At 44.2% G+C, this 22,199-nt stretch overlaps 1 protein-coding gene across 1 annotated transcript in view; it reads left to right on the forward strand.

Annotated features, from left to right (window-relative positions):
* Window positions 1-7,470: 7,470 nt before the first annotated feature.
* Window positions 7,471-22,199, forward strand: part of LOC106603861 (BTB/POZ domain-containing protein KCTD16) — an 89,766-nt gene continuing 75,037 nt past the window's right edge. The window contains exon 1 of the mRNA XM_014198062.2: window positions 7,471-9,354. Coding sequence (XP_014053537.1) covers window positions 8,511-9,354 — 844 coding nt within the window. The 5' untranslated portion in view covers window positions 7,471-8,510. The remainder of the gene's footprint in view (window positions 9,355-22,199) is intronic.

Raw genomic sequence — 22,199 nt, forward strand, 5'->3', positions numbered from 1 at the left:
AGGTATACAGACGAGGAGGCATACAAAGGTATGTCAATTTGTATTGGTATGTTTACATTTTTTGTTGTACAAAAAAACCTTTAACCTTTATTTATCTAGGCAAGTCAGTTAAGAACAAATTCTTATTTACAATGACGGCCTACACCAGCCAAACCTAGACGACTCTGGGCCAATTGTGCGCAGCCCAATGGGACTACCAATCACGGCCAGTTGTGATACAGCCTGGATGTTATGCTGATAACATTAACCATCCTCCTCAATGAATATCCCACAGGCCTCTACATTATGGACAAGGTGTGTGTATGAAAACCATTATCAAAGCAGGTTTTTTTATTCACATTTACCACAAAAACCAACATATCAATTCTGTCATGAGCGTGTTTTGTTAATCATCTGTATAATTAAAATGTTGGGGATTCACAGACTTCATCCTCCCTACACCTCTGATGAATATAACAGGAAATCTGTTACATCACCATGCACAGCAAAATCATTCTGGCTATAGATACGGAGAACATCAACACATTAACATCAACAGGCCAGAGGATATACCCATCGGACTTGGGGCTCTGCTGAGAGTTTACCTCATTTAGATGTTTTATTTCTGCTTTGCCACCAAAATCATAATAAACACTGACAACTAAAATATTGTGTTATTGTTATGCGTATTATTATTATTATTATTATTATTATTATTAATAATAATAATAATGGGGGGGGGGTACTTCAACCCCAAAAGGTTTTTCAAAAGGTTATTCAAGGATCCATTAAAAGGGGATCTTTGAACAACCCTTTAAAAGGGTTCTTCAGAGAACTTATAGGGGTTCCCCCACAGTTTCAATTTGAAGAAACCCTGAAAGATACTCAATAAGCCTTTTCTTTTTGGAGTGTATATACGAGGACTAGAAACAGTATGATGCACCCAGTACATCAGAGGATATACAGTGGCAAGAAAAAGTATGTGAGCCCTTTGGAAGTACCTGGATTTCTGAATAAATTGATCATCAAATTTGATCTGTAATTCATCTAAGTCACAACAATAGACAAACATAGTGTGCTTAAACTAATAACACACAAATTATTGTTGTTTTCTTGTCTATATTGAATACATCCTTTAAATATTCACAGTGTAGGTTGGAAAAAGTATGTGAACCCCTAGGCTAATGACTTCTCCAAAAGCTAGTCGGAGTCAGGAGTCAGCTAACCTGGAGTCCAATCAATGGGACGAGATTGAAGATGTTGGTTAGAGCTGCCCTGCCCTATAAAAAACACTCACAAAATTTGAGTTTGCTATTCACAAGAAGCATTGCCTGATGTGAACCATGCCTCGAACAAAAGAGATCTCAGAAAACCTAAGATTAAGAATTGTTGACTTGAATAAAGCCGGAAAGGGTTACAAAAGTATCTCTAAAAGCCTTGATGTTCATCAGTCCACGGTAAGACAAATTGTCTATAAATGGAGAAAGTTCAGCACTGTTGCTACTCTCCCTAGGAGTGGCCGTTCTGCAAAGATGACTGCAAGAGCACAGCGCAGAATGCTCAATGAGGTTAAGAAGAATCCTAGAGTGTCAGCTAAAGACTTACAGAAACCTCTGGAACATGCTAACATCTCTGTTGACGGGTCTACGATACGTAAAACACCAAACAAGAACGGTGTTCATGGGAGGACACCATGGAAGAATACACTGCTGTCCAAAGAAAACATTGCTGTATGTCTGAAGTTTGCAAAAGTGCACCTGGATGTTCCACAGCGCTACTGGAAAAGTATTCTGTGGACAGATGAAACTACAGTTGAGTTGTTTTGAAGGAACACACAACACTATGTGTGGAGAAAAAAATGCACAGCACACCAACATCAAAACCTCATCCCAACTGTAAAGTATGGTGGAGGGAGCATCGTGGTTTGAGGCTGCTTGGTTGCCTCAGGGCCTGGACAGCTTGCTATCATCGATGGAAAAATGAATTCCCAACTTTATCAAGACATTTTGCAGGAAAATGTTAGTCTATCTGTCCGCCAATTGAAGCTCAACAGAAGTTGGGTGATGCAACAAGACAACAACCCAAAACACAGAAGTAAATGAACAACAGAATGCCTTCAACAGAAGAAAATACGCCTTCTGGAGTGGCCCAGTCAGAGCCCTGACCTCAACCCGATTGAGATGCTGTGGCATGACCTCAAGAGAGCAGTTCATACCAGACATCCCAAGAATATTGCTGAACTGAAACAGTTTTATAAATAGGAATGGTCCAAAATTCCTCCTGACCGTTGTGCAGGTTTGATCCGCAACTACAGAAAACGTTTGGTTGAGGTTATTTCTGCCAAAGGAGGGTCAAACAGTTATTAAATCCAAGGGTTCACATACTTCTTCCACCCTGCACTGTGAATGTTTACATGGTGTGTTCAATAAAGACATGAAAACATATAATTGTTTGTGTGTTATTAGTTTAAGCAGACTATTTTTGTGTATTGTTGTGACCTAGATGAAGATCAGATCAAATCTTATGACCAATTTATGCAGAAATCCAGGTATTTCCCAAGGGTTCACATGCTTTTTCTTGCCACTGCATGTTTCATCATTATGGTCTAAGAACACATGCTATATACTTAGAACACATGCTGTAGTGTCCTCCATTGAATCTGGACTAGGCCGGATTTAGAAGAAATACACAAATAATCACTTTTAAACAACACTCTGTCTGTCCTCCGGAACCTACTTTGGCCTTAAGGCTGGACTTGGCATTGATATTGTGAGTTTGTATGTAAAACTGCAGAAGTCTTCCAATATAATTGTCTCCCCAGAGCAGCAACACAGTTGGCCAAGGCCCGCTCAACAGCTCTAATAACAAGTTGTCAACCGCCTGGCTTATCGCACAGACACAATCCCCCCAATAACTCTTATCAGGTTTAGTGATAAGTGCTAAATAAAGGGACATGCTGCCATCTATCTGCTTCTCAGATCTATAATCAGTTTTTCCTCCGAGGCGCCAGTTCCCCCTGAATCTCATCCACATGGTTCTGGAGGGGCCCCAATCCCCTGCTGCAAGTGGCTGAAAGCAGTGCAATGAAATGCAAAGGGATTCATCTGGGCAGGAAGCACAAGCAAGCATGCATGCATACACACACACACCAAATAATCCTGATTTGAATTATTAAGTTATCATACATCATAGGATCTGTCTAGAGCGATGTGAGTGAGTAGGGGGTTCTGTGTCTAGAGAGATGTGAGTGAGTAGGGGGCTCTCTGTCTAGAGAGATGTGAGTGAGTAGGGGGTTCTGTGTCTAGAGAGATGTGAGTGAGTAGGGGGCTCTCTGTCTAGAGAGATGTGAGTGAGTAGGGGGCTCTGTCTAGAGAGATGTGAGTGAGTAGGGGGTTCTGTGTCTAGAGAGATGTGAGTGAGTAGGGGGTTCTGTGTCTAGAGAGATGTGAGTGAGTAGGGGGCTCTCTGTCTAGAGAGATGTGAGTGAGTAGGGGGTTCTGTGTCTAGAGAGATGTGAGTGAGTAGGGGGTTCTGTGTCTAGAGAGATGTGAGTGAGTAGGGGGCTCTCTGTCTAGAGAGATGTGAGTGAGTAGGGGGGTTCTGTGTCTAGAGAGATGTGAGTGAGTAGGGGGTTCTGTGTCTAGAGAGATGTGAGTGAGTAGGGGGTTCTGTGTCTAGAGAGATGTGAGTGAGTAGGGGGCTCTCTGTCTAGAGAGATGTGAGTGAGTAGGGGGCTCTCTGTCTAGAGAGATGTGAGTGAGTAGGGGGTTCTGTGTCTAGAGAGATGTGAGTGAGTAGGGGGTTCTGTGTCTAGAGAGATGTGAGTGAGTAGGGGGTTCTGTGTCTAGAGAGATGTGAGTGAGTAGGGGGCTCTCTGTCTAGAGAGATGTGAGTGAGTAGGGGGCTCTCTGTCTAGAGAGATGTGAGTGAGTAGGGGGCTCTCTGTCTAGAGAGATGTGAGTGAGTAGGGGGTTCTGTGTCTAGAGAGATGTGAGTGAGTAGGGGGCTCTCTGTCTAGAGAGATGTGAGTGAGTAGGGGGCTCTCTGTCTAGAGAGATGTGAGTGAGTAGGGGGTTCTGTGTCTAGAGAGATGTGAGTGAGTAGGGGGTTCTGTGTCTAGAGAGATGTGAGTGAGTAGGGGGTTCTGTGTCTAGAGAGATGTGAGTGAGTTGGGGGTTCTGTGTCTAGAGAGATGTGAGTGAGTAGGGGTTTCTGTGTCTAGAGAGATGTGAGTGAATAAGGGGTTCTGTGTCTAGAGAGATGTGAGTGAGTAGGTGGTTCTGTGTCTAGAGAGATGTGAGTGAGTAGGGGGCTCTCTGTCTAGAGAGATGTGAGTGAGTAGGGGGTTCTGTGTCTAGAGAGATGTGAGTGAGTAGGGGGCTCTGTGTCTAGAGAGATGTGAGTGAGTAGGGGGTTCTGTGTCTAGAGAGATGTGAGTGAGTAGGGGGTTCTGTGTCTAGAGAGATGTGAGTGAGTAGGTGGTTCTGTGTCTAGAGAGATGTGAGTGAGTAGGGGGCTCTCTGTCTAGAGAGATGTGAGTGAGTAGGGGGTTCTGTGTCTAGAGAGATGTGAGTGAGTAGGGGGTTCTGTGTCTAGAGAGATGTGAGTGAGTAGGGGGTTCTCTGTCTCTGAGGTGCTTCCATTAAGCCCCATCCATAGAGGGGCTGTAGTCTGAGAGGAAGCCAATGGTAAAGTAGATCTAGTAGATCTAGACCCGCTCCTCCGGTCAGGTGCAGGTGTCTAATGATGATAGATTGTTACAATTAACTAGGTTTTCATCTCCCTCTCACTGAACACAGCCCCTAAGTTTTGCAATGAGACAAGAAATGAAAGAGAGACAACAGATGGAAATGCAAGAGCATGATGTTGATTTGTAATGTAACTCATTTGAAACTGCCATACCCCTACTACACCAACAGTATAACAACTTACAGCTGGTCATCATAGGCTTTTTAAATAGCAGCACATGGCGTTGGTGAAGGCTGCATGCATGTATTCATGATTACAGCCATGGCCTACTTCCAACTGAGTGCACAGAGGTCTCAGCAAGGCCCTCTCTCTGAGGAGCAGCAGGTCTGCAGAAATACCACAGGAAGACATTGAGTAGAAAACAAACATTTACAGTTTTACAGTCTTTTTTAAAAGAGGGCAATTGCATCTTCCCTTCTAATTATTGTATAGGCCTGTTGAAGTAACTGAGTATCATCCAGGGTCAAACCGCTAGAGCGGTTTTTAATCACTTGATGAAAGTTGCAGAGAGAGGAATCCATCTAATATTCAAATTGATGGTAAGTTCTTTTAAATATGAAGGTACCACTCCTCTCAGATGTAATGTGGCATAGTGGACAGAACACCCATTTACAATGACTGCTGGGACTTCCAGTCACGTCCGAATCCAGAGTGAACTTGTATCTAACAAAGTAGTAGCGGTACTACCTTTTGTTTTGAAATGTAGGCTTAGTAGTTATCTTGAACATATTGTGGAGTTATTCCAAACATGGTCTATTTGTGTACTGTGTGCAATCTTGGCTTCTAAAATCAATAGGCTTTTTCAGCCCTATCTGTGAAAAAGTATCACTAGGGCGAATTATTTGTGTATCAGGGGCTCAATAATTGCCTTGTTCCCCCCCAAACACTTCTATCCAAGATAACTATTTCTACTCTTGTATCAGCGGATTTAGAATAACACTTAGCAGACATTAACACAGACTACATTCTAAAAAGAAAAGGTTCCTGGAGTATCATTTAAGGGTTCTTCAAATTGAAACTGTGGGGAACCCCTATACGTTCTTTCAAAGACCCCTTTTAAGAACCCCATTTAATGGATCCTCGAAGAACCTTTTGAATAACCGTTTGGGGTTCATTTTTGAACTACTCCCCCTCCCATTATTATTATTATTAATAATAATACCCATAACAATAACAACAATAACACAATATTTTAGTTGTCAGTGTTTGTTTCGGGGCGGCATGTAGCCTAGTGATTAGAGCGTTGGGCCAGTAACTGAAAGGTTGCTGCATCGAATCCCTGAGCTGACAAGGTAAAAATCTGTTGTTCTGAACAAGACAGTTAACCCACTGTACCCTGGTAGGCTGTTATTGTAAATAAGAATTTGTTCTTAACTGACTTGATTTTTCGTGGAAAAGCAGAATAAAAAATCTAAATATGAGGTAAACTCCCAGCAGTATATCCTCTGACATGTTGATGTTAATGTGTTGATGTTCTCCGTATCCATAGCCAGAATGATTTTATAGTGCATGGTGATAAAACAGGTTTCCTGTTATATTCAGAAGTGTAGGGAGGGTCTGTTAAAAAAAAAGTAATTATACAGATGCTTAACAAAATGATATCATACCTAGAGTTTTTGTGGTAAATGTGAATGAAAAAACCTGTTTTGATAATGGTTTTCATACACACACCTTGTCCATGATGTAGAGGCCTATGGGATATTCATTGAGGAGGTAAGGGAGGAGGATGGTAAATGTGATCAGCATAACATACCAATACCAATTGACATACCTTTGTATGCCTCTTCGTCTGTATACCTGCAGACACAGACACAAAAGTGAGCAGTTCAGTCATCTGCATCCAATACAGCTAGACTTCAACATACTCTTATAGCCTGCATATTCTTACTTCTTTGTTGATTGATATCCAAAACAAGATACATTTAGATCATACAAGGGACAAACCTTACCTTGAATTTCTGAGATCTTTACATTTTCCAGTTAAGTGCCTGCACCTGCTGTCCTTTCAAATTAAAATCAGTATGTTTCAGTTGGGCAGTTAGGTTCCTGCAAGGACCCCCACCAACTAAGGAGGTTCCTGCAAGGACCCCCACCAACTAAGGAGGTTCCTCGATGAACCCCACCTCCTATTTGGTTCTTGGAATAACCTATTGGGGGCAATTTTCAGTGCCAAGAACCCTAAGGTTCTTCGAAGAACCCTTGTTGAACCCCACATTTTTTGATTATTTAGTACGTTGAGTTTCAACAAACAGAATGCCAAAACGTGCACGTGCCGCAAGCTATAGTGACGCGTCGCCGTGCAAGGTGTCAGTGAACCGGTGGAGCTGTCCGTGGTCCTGAAACGAGGAGCGTTTTATTTCGGAGCGTCGAACATACAGTGAGTGGCGCTGTTGCATATTTATCATAAAGTTGAAGTTAACTGTTCAGGCAGTAGCTGTAAGCAACATCAGACCTTTCAATTGCAGTGCAAATTGATACTGTTTAGTAGGCCTATTTATTTTTGATTATCATAGCTTACTCTGGTTGACAACCCTACGGCCCACTCTATCCGAGCCTGAAATTGTTTACGTTTTAAACACTCACGAAAACCTCTCATGGACTGAGCTAATGGAGAAATGATCGCACTCGGATTGGGTGTTGGCTTTTGAAACGTAGTCTTGTTAGGCTCATTTTCAGTTGGCACACGACTAACCTATACTGTAATTTTACAGAGGTCGAAATAACAAATGTGAAAGGTGGATTTCAATATATTCAATATATATTTCAGTATATTCCTTTAAGATTATGTAATTATTTATTACCCATTATGGTTTATCCCTGCACTGCTGAGGCAACATCAGCTGAGACGGGTTTTTTTACGGGCACCACCCTGCTTGGAGGGGACCGGGAGAATCGTTTCATCTCCTCCGACAGCTCCAGCTATCCAGCCTTCAGCGCGCGCACGCCCATGATAAAATGAGTGCCTCGGACCGCTAACAGCACAACCTCAGCGCTGGGTTTGTCTCTGCAATTGGATAGATTTCAATCTGGACCAGGTGTTCTCAGTAATAGGCTACTACACTACATGGCTCCTTAGGGCGGAGTGGATTCAACCCATGTGAAGTTACTATTTTTCAGACAGTCTTTTTCATCAGCAATACCAATTCCTCGTGTTCAAAGGAAGTTAGAGATAAAACGCCGGTGATAAAGATACATTTCCCTTTGGACTTTAGAAGTTGTTGGGGGGAGTTTTTCCTTTTCATATATTGTAGATATATTTTGAAATTGATGTAGAGCATTATCTATATTCATTTTGCTCTGGCGAACAGCAGCAAGACAGCTGATGTTCCGTTTGTCAGCGTTTCTATGTTATCTGGCCGCGGTGATTCTCATGAACCTCAGCCATTTCCCTCGGTAATGTTCTTCTACCAGGGCCAATGGATGCAGAGCAACTGATGCACGCTGGTAAGGTGCAAACCTTTGATGCGTCCGTATATTTTTTTGTACTCTCAGAACACAGATTTTTCAACTGCACAGCTCTGTCAATTGAACATTTTGACGGGGGTCTCTTGGACATCCTCCACTAGGCTATTATTCGACGACCGCTAGGACTGGTAGGTGAATGACTGGCTTTATAAGGCTTCTTTATCCAAATCCACGTTCAGTGTGTTGAATTGTTAATTGTAGCTTTTTTAAACATTTTATTAAACACCAAGATACCTTGTTTTATTTCAAGTAAACATTTAGAGCAACTTTTGGACTTCAATCCACCATCTAAAATTCGGTGGAGATTTTAGTCATTCATGACGGAAACAATGGCATTGAGTGGAAACTGTAGGACTAACCCTATGTCCAAAGAACAAGGATCTGTTCAGAATAGTTTCCCAGATGTTGTAGAATTAAATGTCGGGGGACAGGTGTATTACACGCGTCATGCAACGTTAGTAAGCACCCCGAATTCCTTGCTGGGCAAAATATTCTCACCTAAGAAGGATGCCACAAATGATTTGGCGCGGGACCCTAAGGGACGCTATTTTATCGACAGAGATGGATTTTTATTTCGATATGTGTTGGACTACCTCAGAGACAAACAAGTTGTACTGCCCGACCATTTTCCAGAGAAGGGGAGGCTTAGGAAAGAGGCGGAGTACTTCCAGTTGCCAGACTTTGTCAAACTATTGACGCCCGAAGATTTAAAACACAGTCCAGACGAATACTTCCACAGTGATTTTGAAGATGGTTCTCAAGGCAGCGACCACAAGATGTGTCCGCCTTCGTCACTGGTTCCGGCAGACAGAAAAAGTGGATTCATTACGGTTGGGTACAGGGGCTCTTGTACAATAGGCAGAGAGAGTCAAACCGACTCCAAATTCAGAAGGGTCCCGAGGATTTTGATTTGTGGGAGGGTTGCGTTAGCCAAGGAAGTTTTTGGGGAGACCTTGAACGAGAGTCGAGATCCGGACAGGACACCGGATCGATATACTTCCAGGTTTTACCTGAAGTTCAAACACCTTGAGAGATCCTTTGACATGCTGTCCGAGTGTGGTTTCCAGATGGTTGCCTGTAACTCTTCAGTCACAGCGTCATCCGTGAATCAACACACAGAAGACAAGATCTGGTCAAGTTACACTGAATACATCTTCTATCGTAAGTGGCTTTCGTTTTTACCAGGTATCAGTTTAACTACACATCCCATGTCAAATAGTCCTCCAAGTCACCACTAGAAGGCACACTTGTTTCACACGTTTTCCGCAGGCATTCTGCATTTGAAGTAGCTCTGAGAGTGGTCCACACACGCACAAGAACATGATGCACAGAGATAGTCACTCAGTCCCCGGCTGTGAGTGCCAGTGATCAATGCTTGCCAAACTGTGTATCTTATGTGGAAATGGTATGTTCCAATCCACCCTGTAAAAAGACAACTGAAAACAGCCTTCTACAAGTTGAGCAACATCATGTGTATTGTGATTGCTAGTATGTGTTGAGGACCGTCTGTCTGCCCACTCTGGAACTATTCTAAATCGATTTCACTCCTTTTAATTGGGTTATATGAGTTCCCTCTTAGTGCTCTGTTGAATTCCCCCATGGGCCTAAACCCATTTATTCCCAGAAATTCCTACCTGGGAAGTGCTATTCATCTTCCATACTGAGTGTGCTGCAGCCTCTCTTCATTTCTCTCCAAGCCATCATTTGGAGGCAGGGTAGGATGATGGGTTTTATAATGGCTCTCATAATATTTTATGGTGCAACAAAATACCACATATACTCAGAGATGAAAGTACATAATGTGTTCCTTTGCTGCAAAGGCTCTTCCAAAAGGTAGAACGCAAGCAAGCTTATACTGTGACTGCATTCCACTCTGAGCTCATAAAACATATTGAGACCATTTTATTTAGCATATACTGTAGATGCTGCTGTGTCATTAAGTTGAAGGGAGATATTATTAGACTTCCAATGTTGGGAGCATTCTAAGTTTCCTGATTAACAGGTGCAACAATCTCGAGATTCTCCAAGTTATTCCTTCAGAAAATCAGCAGATACTATTCCACAGCAGGTAAATCTGTGTCATGAGTCACACAGTTCTGATGAGTAGCATGCAATTGTCACTGTCTGGTCTACACAAACTCACGTTCTAGTGACACCCTGTCTATTTGTCAATGAGAGTATTCTCCGAAGACCTCTCCTTGTTTACAGTGAAATAACATTGCTTTCTGGATCCGGTCAACCAATATTTAGCTGGTGAGTGCACACAGGAAGTTTGTAAAGGTTGAAGGCACCCAGTGGAATCAATGAAGTCAGTGACAGCCTCTTGTTAGTCTTCTCTCCCTCTCTGGCTCCCTGGCACGCTCCTGCTCCCCCCTGGCAGAGTGCACCAGTTGCCTTTCATGGGCCTCACTGCTCCGTCTCGGCGGCTGCGTCGCCTGCTATCCCTTGCAAGCTAATTTATTTACCAATTTGTCGCATGGTTAGAGTGATTGATAATCAATCATTTGCAATGACATTATGAGGACTCACTGCTAGGGCCTGCATGTCGAAGACATAATAAATCATGCTATCATTTTTGGGGGCAAAATAATCATTTCTAAACTGTTTGCAAAATGATTAATTTCGCCTGGGCCCCTCCTTTTGGTGTGAATGTGTACATTAAATGATTACGTTAGAGAAGATTCTGTCATTGCGAACAGCCTTTCATATGTTGATGGTTAGTCGTGTGACAGGGAACTCTATTAGCTTAGAACACACAAATGAATAATTCTGCTGTAATGTGTTGTGGCAGGGTACATGGCAGGTGGGTGGCAGGTGGGTGGCAGGTGGGTGGCAGGGTACATGGCAGGTGGGTGACAGGGTGCATGGCTGGTGGGTGGCAGGTGGGTGGCAGGGTACATGGCAGGTGGGTGGCAGGGTGCATGGCAGGTGGGTGGCAGGTGGGTGGAAGGGTGCATGGCAGGCGGGTGGCAGGTGGGTGGCAGGTGCATGGCAGGTGGGTGGCAGGTGGGTGGCAGGGTGCATGGCAGGTGGGTGGCAGGGTGCATGGCAGGTGTGTGGCAGGTGGGTGGCAGGGTGCATGGCAGGTGGGTGGCAGGGTGCATGGCAGGTGGGTGGCAGGTGGGTGGCAGGGTGCATGGCAGCTGGGTGGCAGGGTGCATGGCAGGTGGGTGGCAGGTGGGTGGCAGGGTGCATGGCAGGTGCGTGGCAGGTGGGTGGCAGGTGGGTGGCAGGGTGCATGGCAGGTGGGTGGCAGGTGGGTTGCAGGTGGGTGGCAGGGTGCATGGCAGGTGGGTGGCAGGTGGGTGGCAGGGTGCATGGCAGGTGGGTGGCAGGTGGGTGGCAGGGTGCATGGCAGCTGGGTGGCAGGTGGGTGGCAGATGGGTGGCAGGGTGCATGGCAGGTGGGTGGCAGGGTGCATGGCAGCTGGGTGGCAGGTGGGTAGCAGGTGGGTGGCAGGGTGCATGGCAGGTGGGTGGCAGGTGGGTGGCAGGTGGGTGGCAGGGTGCATGGCAGGTACGTGGCAGGTGGGTGGCAGGTAGGTGGCAGGTGGGTGGCAGGTGGGTGGCAGGGTGCATGGCAGCTGGGTGGCAGGTGGGTGGCAGATGGGTGGCAGGGTGCATGGCAGGTGGGTGGCAGGTGGGTGGCAGGTGTGTGGCAGGGTGCATGGCAGGTGCGTGGCAGGTGGGTGGCAGGTAGGTGGTAGGTGGGTGGCAGGGTGCATGGCAGGTGCGTGGCAGGTGGGTGGCAGGTGGGTGGCAGGGTGCATGGCAGGTGGGTGGCAGGTGGGTGGCAGGTAGGTGGTAGGTGGGTGGCAGGGTGCATGGCAGGTGCATGGCAGGTGGGTGGCAGGTGGGTGGCAGGGTGCATGGCAGCTGGGTGGCAGGTGGGTGGCAGGTGGGTGGCAGGTGGGTGGCAGGTAGGTGGCAGGTGGGTGGCAGGGTGCATGGCAGGTGCATGGCAGGTGGGTGGCAGGGTGCATGGCAGGTGGGTGGCAGGTGGGTGGCAGGTGGGTGGCAGGGTGCATGGCAGGTGGGTGGCAGGTGGGTGGCAGGTAGGTGGCAGGTGGGTGGCAGGGTGCATGGCAGGTGGGTGGCAGGTGGGTGGCAGGTAGGTGGCAGGGTGCATGGCAGGTGCGTGGCAGGTGGGTGGCAGGTAGTTGGCAGGTAGGTGGCAGGTAGGTGGCAGGTAGGTGGCAGGGTGCATGGCACCATTTGTGACCCGACACTTTCAAGACCTTAACACCTCATCAGAGTGGAATCATAAAAACACACATGCACCGGTTTCAGCTGGATCAAGGTGCTAAAAAGAATGAGCATTTTGCAGTAAAATGTTGGTGTGCCATTTTGGGATGGAGCCCTACGCCTGCTTCAACCGATTTGCTTAGCTGGAGAAAAGGCATGACAGCACAAAGGCTGCTCTTGATAGGTGCAGCTGCTCCACAGTCCAGTCTGTCAGGGGAGCAGTCACCAAGCCCAAAGTCTGCATTATTCAGACAGAACCAGGGAGGCAGGGGAAGAGAGGAGAGAGGAAGGATATCTGCATAGGATGGAATGGATTGTCTGGCTGGCCCATGACCTGCTCTCCAAACTGTGTAATGACTGCAATCACAGGCCCCAAGGCAATCCTGGGAACTCTGGAGATGCTGTGCATTTGACTAAGAAAGACCTGTTGAGGGAGAGTGCACATCGCAAACAACCTGCTCCCACATCTCTATCCATCCATTTTATTTTCTGACGTTTTCTATGCATGGTTGTATGCACAGTGGATTGAAAAGGCGGATGCTTCTGCTGTTGTGATGGAGTAAGTGCTCTCTGGTGCAGCAGATAATGGGACAAAGAGTTGCTGGAGGGACTTCACAAATACATTGATGCTGCCATGCATAGCGTAACACTGGGCACTTGGCTTTGGCAGAGTATTAAAAATAACATAAGCATTTGTTTAAAAAAAAGCCTAAATCTCAATGACAATTTCTAATAAATACGTGCATATCATTGCATTATTGGATATCTGTTGAGGTTAGAGTAGGTGCTCGATAAATCCTCTCTTGCAATTGATGCACTTAAACAATCAAATGGTAATCAGCATCTAAATGTAACTTAGAGAAAGGAGACCTCTGATTTATATACACAGCATATCCAAGTCTGTCTGTAGACAGAAATCATTTGTGTCCAGAAGTGTAATCTTTATCCAAGGAAGTACATGTCACCAACTATAAGAATAACAAAGGTAACTTTTGAATGTGGATATCCATGGTGATGAGACTATTCCTTATAATACTGACCCTTTATACCCATTCAACTTAAATGACCAATCTGCACTTTTGAATGTGGATATCCGCATGGTGATGATACTGACCCTTCATACCCATCTAACTTTAAGTACCCATCTCAACTGCTTGATACTGCACAGTTTTGGTACCCATTTCGCCAGAAAGTGGCCATGACGTCTCCCATTTGGAGAGTAGAGTTATTCTTGTTGTAATTCTAGAGGAAAATAGTGCAATGGGCCCACCAATGTTAAAACGAGCCTTTAGAAAGATTATGCTCTCCGCTTACTTGAACACGTTTCCGTTGCTCTGGTGTGCTGAATCATTTCAACCTATAATGGAACTGTGGAGATGTTCTTGAGATTGTAATACTTGTGTAGCCAATATCAATTTTATGAAAAGCTATCCAGCGTCTTAGGCTTGGGGCAGGATAATATTGTTTCAATTTGTATTATTTCAACAGAATCCCAGTGAAGATACCACCAAGATCTGACCAGTAGTTCTTCCTTGATGGCATAGCTTCACATTCATGTATTACATAACAAATGCAAATATTTCACTCGATAGCAAGGGTGGGCAACTCCAGTCCTCAAGGGCCAAATTGGTGTCACACTTTTGCCCCAGCCCCAGCTAACACGCCTGACTACAATAATCAACTAATCCTGATCTTCAGTTTAGAATCCAATTAGTTTAATCATCTGTGTTTGTTAGGGTTGGGGGGAAAGTGTGACATCACTCCGGCCCCCCGAGGACTGGAGTTTCCCATCCCTGATCTATAGCACGATGACCTGTGGCATTGTTGATATGGATTTGAGAAGTGGTATCGCAATGGATCAAGATTCTAGTAAGAATACACTCCCTAATCCTGAAACCTGAGCTTCATATGCATCTGTGCATATGTGGTCCTGGAATATATGATTTTCCAATCTTCATGGATGACAGAGTTTGTTTTGTAGTCTCACTGTGTGTGTTTGTGATAGTACAAATGTTAATTTTGTCACTCTTTTGTTGATGAGAATTTTACTGTACTGCAGGAAATGCAGATGAGCTTTGAGATTTACCTACATTTACTGAAAACCCACACTAACACACAGTTATATTAACAGTATTGCACTTTTCATGTAGCCTACTTTTGGCCAGCTAATAGCCTAACCATTGATCAAGCAACAAGACGGCAGGTAGCCTAGTGGTTAGAGCATTGGGCCAGTAACCGAAAGATTTCTAGGTTGAATCCCAGAGCAGACAAGGTGAAAAATCTGTTGAGGTCCCCTTGAGCAAGGCACTTAACCCTAATACCTCCAGGGTTGCTGTTGAATGTCAAACCCCGGCTGTGACCCTGCTCTCTGGGGGTCGCGGGAAGAGTGGGATATGCAAAAATCATGTGTGAATTAGGACATATATAAGCATCCACCATATTGTTATGGACTAAATGTTCAAATCCTGTTACTGCAGGATTATGTTGCTGTGACAGTATAGGTCAAATTAAGATCGTACATTTGTAAACTACTGTAGATGTTCCAGCTTTGAAAGTCCCCTTACATGTTTCAAAGAGTTACATACTGAGCCTCAGGGAAATCTCCTATGTACTTTGAATTTTTCATCCCTTGTGTTGCACTTGAGCAAACGTACAGAATATTTAATTTGTTTGCATCAGGACTCAGGAGGCAACTGGCTTTAGACCCAGCTTTTTGAATACTGTGAGAAGTCAGCGGGGGCCATGGTAAGATACCAAACATGCCTCGGAGGTATACCTCTAATTGTGAGATCAGTATGTTCAGGTCTGTTGATGGAGGCCCAAGGTGTTGGTAATGTATTCAGGAGGGTGTGCGTGCTTGTGGAGGGTAATGTGTGTGTGTGTGTGTGTGTGTGTGTGTGTGTGTGTGTGTGTGGAAGAGGCAGACAGAGCAGACAATTATCAAAATCCATCACCCCTGAATCAAATGTTCGCCCATTAGAGATGTTACAGGCTGACATTTCTGTGCAGAGCTACCTTTTAATCACTACGCCTTCCTCCACGGTGCTGCCAGGATGTCTGCAATCAGCACACATCCTGTCCAGCAGAGCGCCTACCAGCGACATTGTAGCTGGACCCACAGCAATTAGCCTGCAACACAAAAATAGTCAACACTGGTTAAGCTCTTAAAACTGTGAAGCAGGGAGATAAGCGCAGATACATATAAACGTGGAAACGTATATGTTGTAATGATCTGTCCTGATCTGTACCAGCGAGGGGCCCAGATCCTTCCTCCTGATTATATTGCACCAAGGCCAACTGAAGAACGACATTATTGTTTTGATTCATTGGCTTCAGAGAGTTTTTTCCAGCTCTCCCTTGTCTTCAAATCCCACTATTGAGTGGCTCAGCTTCTCCCCACAATCCTACTCTCATGTCTGGTTTCCCTTCAACTCTTACAGAGGGTGAACTATGCAGATACTGTGCAGATAGATAGCTGGGCCGACTGTGCAGATAGATAGCTGGGCCGACTGTGCAGGTGGATAGCTGGGCCGACTGTGCAGGTAGATAGCTGGGCCGACTGTGTAGATAGATAGCTGGGCCGACTGTGCAGATAGATACCTGGGCCGACTGTGCAGGTGGATAGCTGGGCCGACTGTGCAGGTAGATAGCTGGGCCGACTGTGTAGATAGATAGCTGGGCCGACTGTGCAGATAGATAGCTGGGCCGACTGTGCAGGTGGATAGCTGGGCCGACTGTGCAGGTAGATAGCTGGGCCGACTGTGTAGATAGATAGCTGGGCCGACTGTGCAGATAGATACCTGGGCCGACTGTGCAGGTGGATAGCTGGGCCGACTGTGCAGGTAGATAGCTGGGCCGACTGTGCAGGTACAGTTGAAGTCGGAAGTTTACATACACTTAGGTTGGAGTCATTAAAACTCATTTTTCAACCACTCCACAAATTTCTTGTTAACTAACTATAGTTTTGGCAAGTCGGTTAGAACATCTACTTTGTGCATGACACAATTAATTTTTCCAACAATTGTTTACAGACAGATTATTTCACGTATAATTAATTCACTGTATGACAATTCCAGTGGGTCAGAAGTTTACATACACTAAGTTGACTGTGCCTTTAAACAGATTGGAAAATTCCCGAAAATGATGTCATGGGTTTAGAAGCTTCTGATAGGCTAATTGACATCATTTGAGACAATTGGAGGTGTACCTGTGGATGTATTTCAAGGCCTACCTTCAAACTCAGTGCCTCTTTGCTTGACATCATGGGAAAATCAAAAGAAATCAACCAAGACCTCAGAAAAAAGTTGTAGATTTCCACAAGTCTGGTTCATCCTTGGGAGCAATTTCCAAATGCCTGAAGGGACCACGTTCATCTATACAAACAATAGTACGCAAGTATAAACACAATGCGACCACGCAGCCGTCATACCGCTCAGGAAGGAGACGCGTTCTGTCTCCTAGAGATTAACGCACTTTGGTGCGAAAAGTGCAAATCAATCCCAGAACAACAGCAAAGGACCTTGTGAAGATGCTGGAGGAAACCGGTACAAAAGTATCTATAGCCACAGTAAAATGAGTCCTATATCGACATAACCTGAAAGGCCGCTCCGCAAGGAAGAAGCCACTGCTCCAAAACCGCCACAAAAAAGCCAGACTATGGTTTGCAGCTGCACGTGGGGACAAAGATTGTACTTTTTGGAGAAATGTCCTCTAGTCTGATGAAACAAAAATAGAACTGTTTGGCCATAATGACCATTGTTATATTTGGAGGAAAAAGGGGGAGGCTTGCAAGCCGAAGAACACCATCCCAACCGTGAAGCACGGGGGTGGCAGCATCATGTTGTGGGGGTGCTTTGCTGCAGGAGGGACTGGTGCACTTCACAAAACAAATGGCTTCATGAGAACGGAAAATTTGGTGGATATATTAAAGCAACATCTCAAGACATCAGTCAGGAAGTTAAAGCTTGGTCGCAAGTGGGTCTTCCAAATGGACAATGACCCCAAGCATACTTCCAAAGTTGTGGCAAAATGGCTTAAGGACAACAAAGTCAAGGTATTGGAGTGGCCATCACAAAGCCCTGACCTCAATCCTATAGAAAATGTGTGGGCAGAATTGAGAAAGTGTGTGCGAGCAAGGAGGCCTACAAAACTAATTCAGTTACACCAGCTCTGTCAGGAGGAATGGGTCAAAATTCACCCAATTTATTGTGGGAAGCTTGTGGAAGGCTACCCAAAACGTTTGACCCAAGTTAAACAATATATAGGCCATGCTACCATATACTAATTGAGTGTATGTAAACTTCTGACCCACTGGGAATGTGATGAAATAAATAAAAGCTGAAATAAATCTTTCTCTCTACTATTATTCTGACATTTCACATTCTTAAAATAAAGTGGTGATCCTAACTGGCCTAAGACAGGGAATTTTTATTCGGATTAAATGTCAGGAATTGTCAAAAACTGAGTTTAAATGTATTTGGCTAAGGTGTATGTAAACTTCTGACTTGAACTGTAGATAGCTGGGCCGACTGTTCTCTCCAGTATTGGAGTATGCTGCATTTCCAATGATTTTTTGACTTCACCTGAAGCATGCAGAGCCGGGGGCTGATGGGTGGGTGCTTTTGTTTTAGTCTCATCTCTTATTGCAGCGCTTCATTACCTCATTATTTCCACCTTAGCAGTTACTGGTGCTGTTCTACTTCACAAAAAAACCCAAAGACAAATGTCCACATTGTGTGGACAATAAAGTTTTTCTAAATCTAAAATCAAATTTTTATGACTGTGTCATTGTGCCACTGCTGCCATACAATGCAAGGTTACCAAGTCTATTTATGTAGAAAGGAGTGAGATACAATATTGCCTTGGCTTTCTGTGTGAATGTAGTGGCTTTCCGTAAGGTTCACATTACTTGCTCATAGATATGGCATTAAGTGTAGTATACACTGTTTCGAGTTTTGAATTCTACTGTCACCAGTTGCAATGGTGAGGTAAAATCAGTCCTAGATGATTTACAACTAAATAAACGCTTCCTATTGAGAACCTTCAATTTGGCAGTTTGATACAATTGGAAGATTCTAGATCTTAAGGTAAACCATGCATTTCACATACACAGCTGAAGTACCTGGTTGTAAACCATACTGCATTTCACATACACAGCTGAAGTACCTGGCTGTAGATTGTAAGGTAAACCATATTGCATTTCACATACACAGCTGAAGTACCTGGTTGTAGACTGTAAGGTAAACCATACTGCATTTCATATACACGGCTGAAGTACCTGGCTGTAGATTGTAAGGTAAACCATATTGCATTTCACATACACAGCTGAAGTACCTGGTTGTAAACCATACTGCATTTCACATACACAGCTGAAGTACCTGGCTGTAGATTGTAAGGTAAACCATACTGCATTTCACATACACAGCTGAAGTACCTGGCTGTAGATTGTAAGGTAAACCATATTGCATTTCACATACACAGCTGAAGTACCTGGTTGTAGACTGTAAGGTAAACCATACTGCATTTCATATACACGGCTGAAGTACCTGGCTGTAGATTGTAAGGTAAACCATATTGCATTTCACATACACAGCTGAAGTACCTGGTTGTAAACCATACTGCATTTCACATACACAGCTGAAGTACCTGGCTGTAGATTGTAAGGTAAACCATACTGCATTTCACATACACAGCTGAAGTACCTGGCTGTAGATTGTAAGGTAAACCATATTGCATTTCACATACACAGCTGAAGTACCTGGTTGTAGACTGTAAGGTAAACCATATTGCATTTCACATACACAGCTGAAGTACCTGGTTGTAGACTGTAAGGTAAACCATATTGCATTTCACATACACAGCTGAAGTACCTGGTTGTAGACTGTAAGGTAAACCATACTGCATTTCATATACACGGCTGAAGTACCTGGCTGTAGATTGTAAGGTAAACCATACTGCATTTCACATACACGGCTGAAGTACCTGGTTGTAGACTGTAAGGTAAACCATATTGCATTTCACATACACGGCTGAAGTACCTGGTTGTAGACTGTAAGGTAAACCATATTGCATTTCACATACACGGCTGAAGTACCTGGTTGTAGACTGTAAGGTAAACCATATTGCATTTCACATACACGGCTGAAGTACCTGGTTGTAGACTGTAAGGTAAACCATATTGCATTTCACATACACGGCTGAAGTACCTGGTTGTAGACTGTAAGGTAAACCATACTGCATTTCACATACTAGGCTGATGGAGGTAATTGACATGGCTGGACTACAGCTTATGCTGTGTCCCTCTGCCAGTGGCTGATTTATAGAGGGACCTGGAAAAGGAGGAAACTCAGTGGAGGTGCTCTCTGTCTGTCTCCTGCCTCATCTCACTTTATACATATTTTTACAGTTGATGAGGGGGTTGATGAGGAGATGCTGTTTGTTCCTCTCTGCAGCTCCTGAGAAACTCTCCTGAGTGCAGAACTGATTTCCTCTCGACCCCTCTGTGACACAGAAAAATGGCCCAGATTGTCACCGTCAATCATGAGATTAAATTGTCACCCTGTCTGTCTGTATTTGGCAGACAGTAAATGACTGCAGAAGAATGGCTCAGCTTGTCATCGCCTTCGCACAATAAGTTCCCATTAGACCCCAGCCAGCTGGGAGTTCCTGGGTCACCCGCTCACTGGAGGATCCCTTGAGCTATATTGCAGGAATACGGCTATTGACTTATTCCCATGAGCTCATGAAGGATGAGGTTCAAAAATGGGTGGGTTTTATGACGTGAATTGGTGCATCTTCTCTACCCTTCATACTCAACTTTTTCGTCGGGCTCTGACCCCTGGTATCATGGTACCTGGTATCACACACATAAGACATGGAATAATGCATAGAATTTGTGGAAATTAGCTTTAAAACAGCAAAAAAATCTCTGCCCCATGCAAAATGTGTAGAATTGCGGGAAATTAGCTTTAAAACTACAGCATTTTCTCTCCGTCAACAAGAGGGGTGTGAACAGTCACATGGGTTGCGAGTTGGGGGTTTGTTACTATGCCGATAAATTGCATTATCCATTATCCATAAATTGCCACCAAGGAAATTTGTGTGACTGGACCTTCTCAAATAGTACTTGAGTACCCCTGTTCTATACTGTATGTAATTCAGATTTTTCAAGTTCAAGTTTTATTTATTAGTCATATCTACAGGATACACATGATATACGCCGTCCAATGAAATGCTTACGTGCAGATAATTCTGATTTGAAGCTAATGAAGTACATCAAAACTGAATTTATGCCTTTTTGAATTCACACCCAATAGTAGACATTTAGAAATAGTAAACTTTATAGCTTTGTAGCTATAGATACACATATAAAAGATAGTCTACTGTGGATATTCAGAGATTTTATGTATATTTAAATGTAAATTTGAATTGAATGCACAATCACAATTGAATTATGTTACACAGCTGGTGTGTAGTTCAGTGCAGTATATAAGTGGCATATAACATCTTACTGAAGTTTTACTGATCATTACTTTATTTTTGAAGTTGTTCCCTATGAATCTTCCCTCATACACGAGCATTATGTGGATCATAAATTACAAGGTCACAAGGTTTGGAAAAAGTAAGAAATCACATCTACGTTATCAACTCATATTTCCTTTCAGTTCAGCAGCTTTTGTGGTATTTAGAGTACAATTGATCACCCGATGTGTGCCCTCTGACAGGTTGGGAAACTGCTTGGCAAATTGCCTGAGCCTCCCACCCCTCTGGGAGACCTTATAGAAGAAAACCAATTTCAGAGAAATTCAGTAAACAGTGAATAACACAGGGTGCAGATACATTCTCTCACTTAAATGTGCAATATGCAGAAATCGATCCACCGTTTCCTGGTTGCTAAAATTCTAATAGTTCGCCTAATTTCAGTTTATGTGGCATTTTTTTATATTTATATCTTTAATAAAGCCCTTTTGTGTGGAAAAACTCATGTGAAACCTTCCAGCCATAATGGACTGACTGGCAGGATCGGTGCCAGCCTGCCAGGGAAATGCTCTTTTCAAAAAGGCACAGTCGGCTGGGCTCTGATGGCTGTCTGGAATGTAGCCACATCTAACATACAGTAGAACGTGGGGAGATAGATAATACCTGAGCTGTGTTTTCACTTCAACGATGCAGTAATAAAAATTGCCTGAAAGGGTCTGAAGGAAACTCTCTATCCAGGAACCCTTCAGAAATATAACCTTGAGATGGAGAATGACATCAAGTCTCCGCCAGCATGCCTTTAAAGGACAGATAGGTTTGGCTTGAAATATTGTAAATTGTAATATCTCTGCTGATGGCTGCACGAATTGTCTGATCTTTTGTAGAAAGATTACGGTGGAGGCAAAATGACATTTTCTTGGTACGCACCCGGGACAGCTTTGTGGGCAGCATATAGAGGAGATGCGAGTTTGATTATAATTGTGCCGTGCTCAGCTTGCTATTATGACCCACCCTTGAAGTCTACAACAGTGTGAAACTGGCTGTGCTGCCCCTGTTCTGTCCCAAATGTCATCCTATTCTATATAGTGCACTACTTCTGAACAGGGCCCAGATCAGGGGCCTACTAATCGTAGTAGACTATGTAGGGAATAGGTTGCCATTTGGGACACATCACTGTCAAGGAGCTATCTTAAGGAATCATTCTCTTCTCTCAGGGACAAGGCATGACAAACACCCTGGCTCAGAACATGAAAGGAAATTGTGACTAGGCAGCAGTAATTTAAC

Source organism: Salmo salar, chromosome ssa04, assembly GCF_905237065.1.
Source record: "Salmo salar chromosome ssa04, Ssal_v3.1, whole genome shotgun sequence".
NCBI lineage: Eukaryota > Metazoa > Chordata > Actinopteri > Salmoniformes > Salmonidae > Salmo > Salmo salar.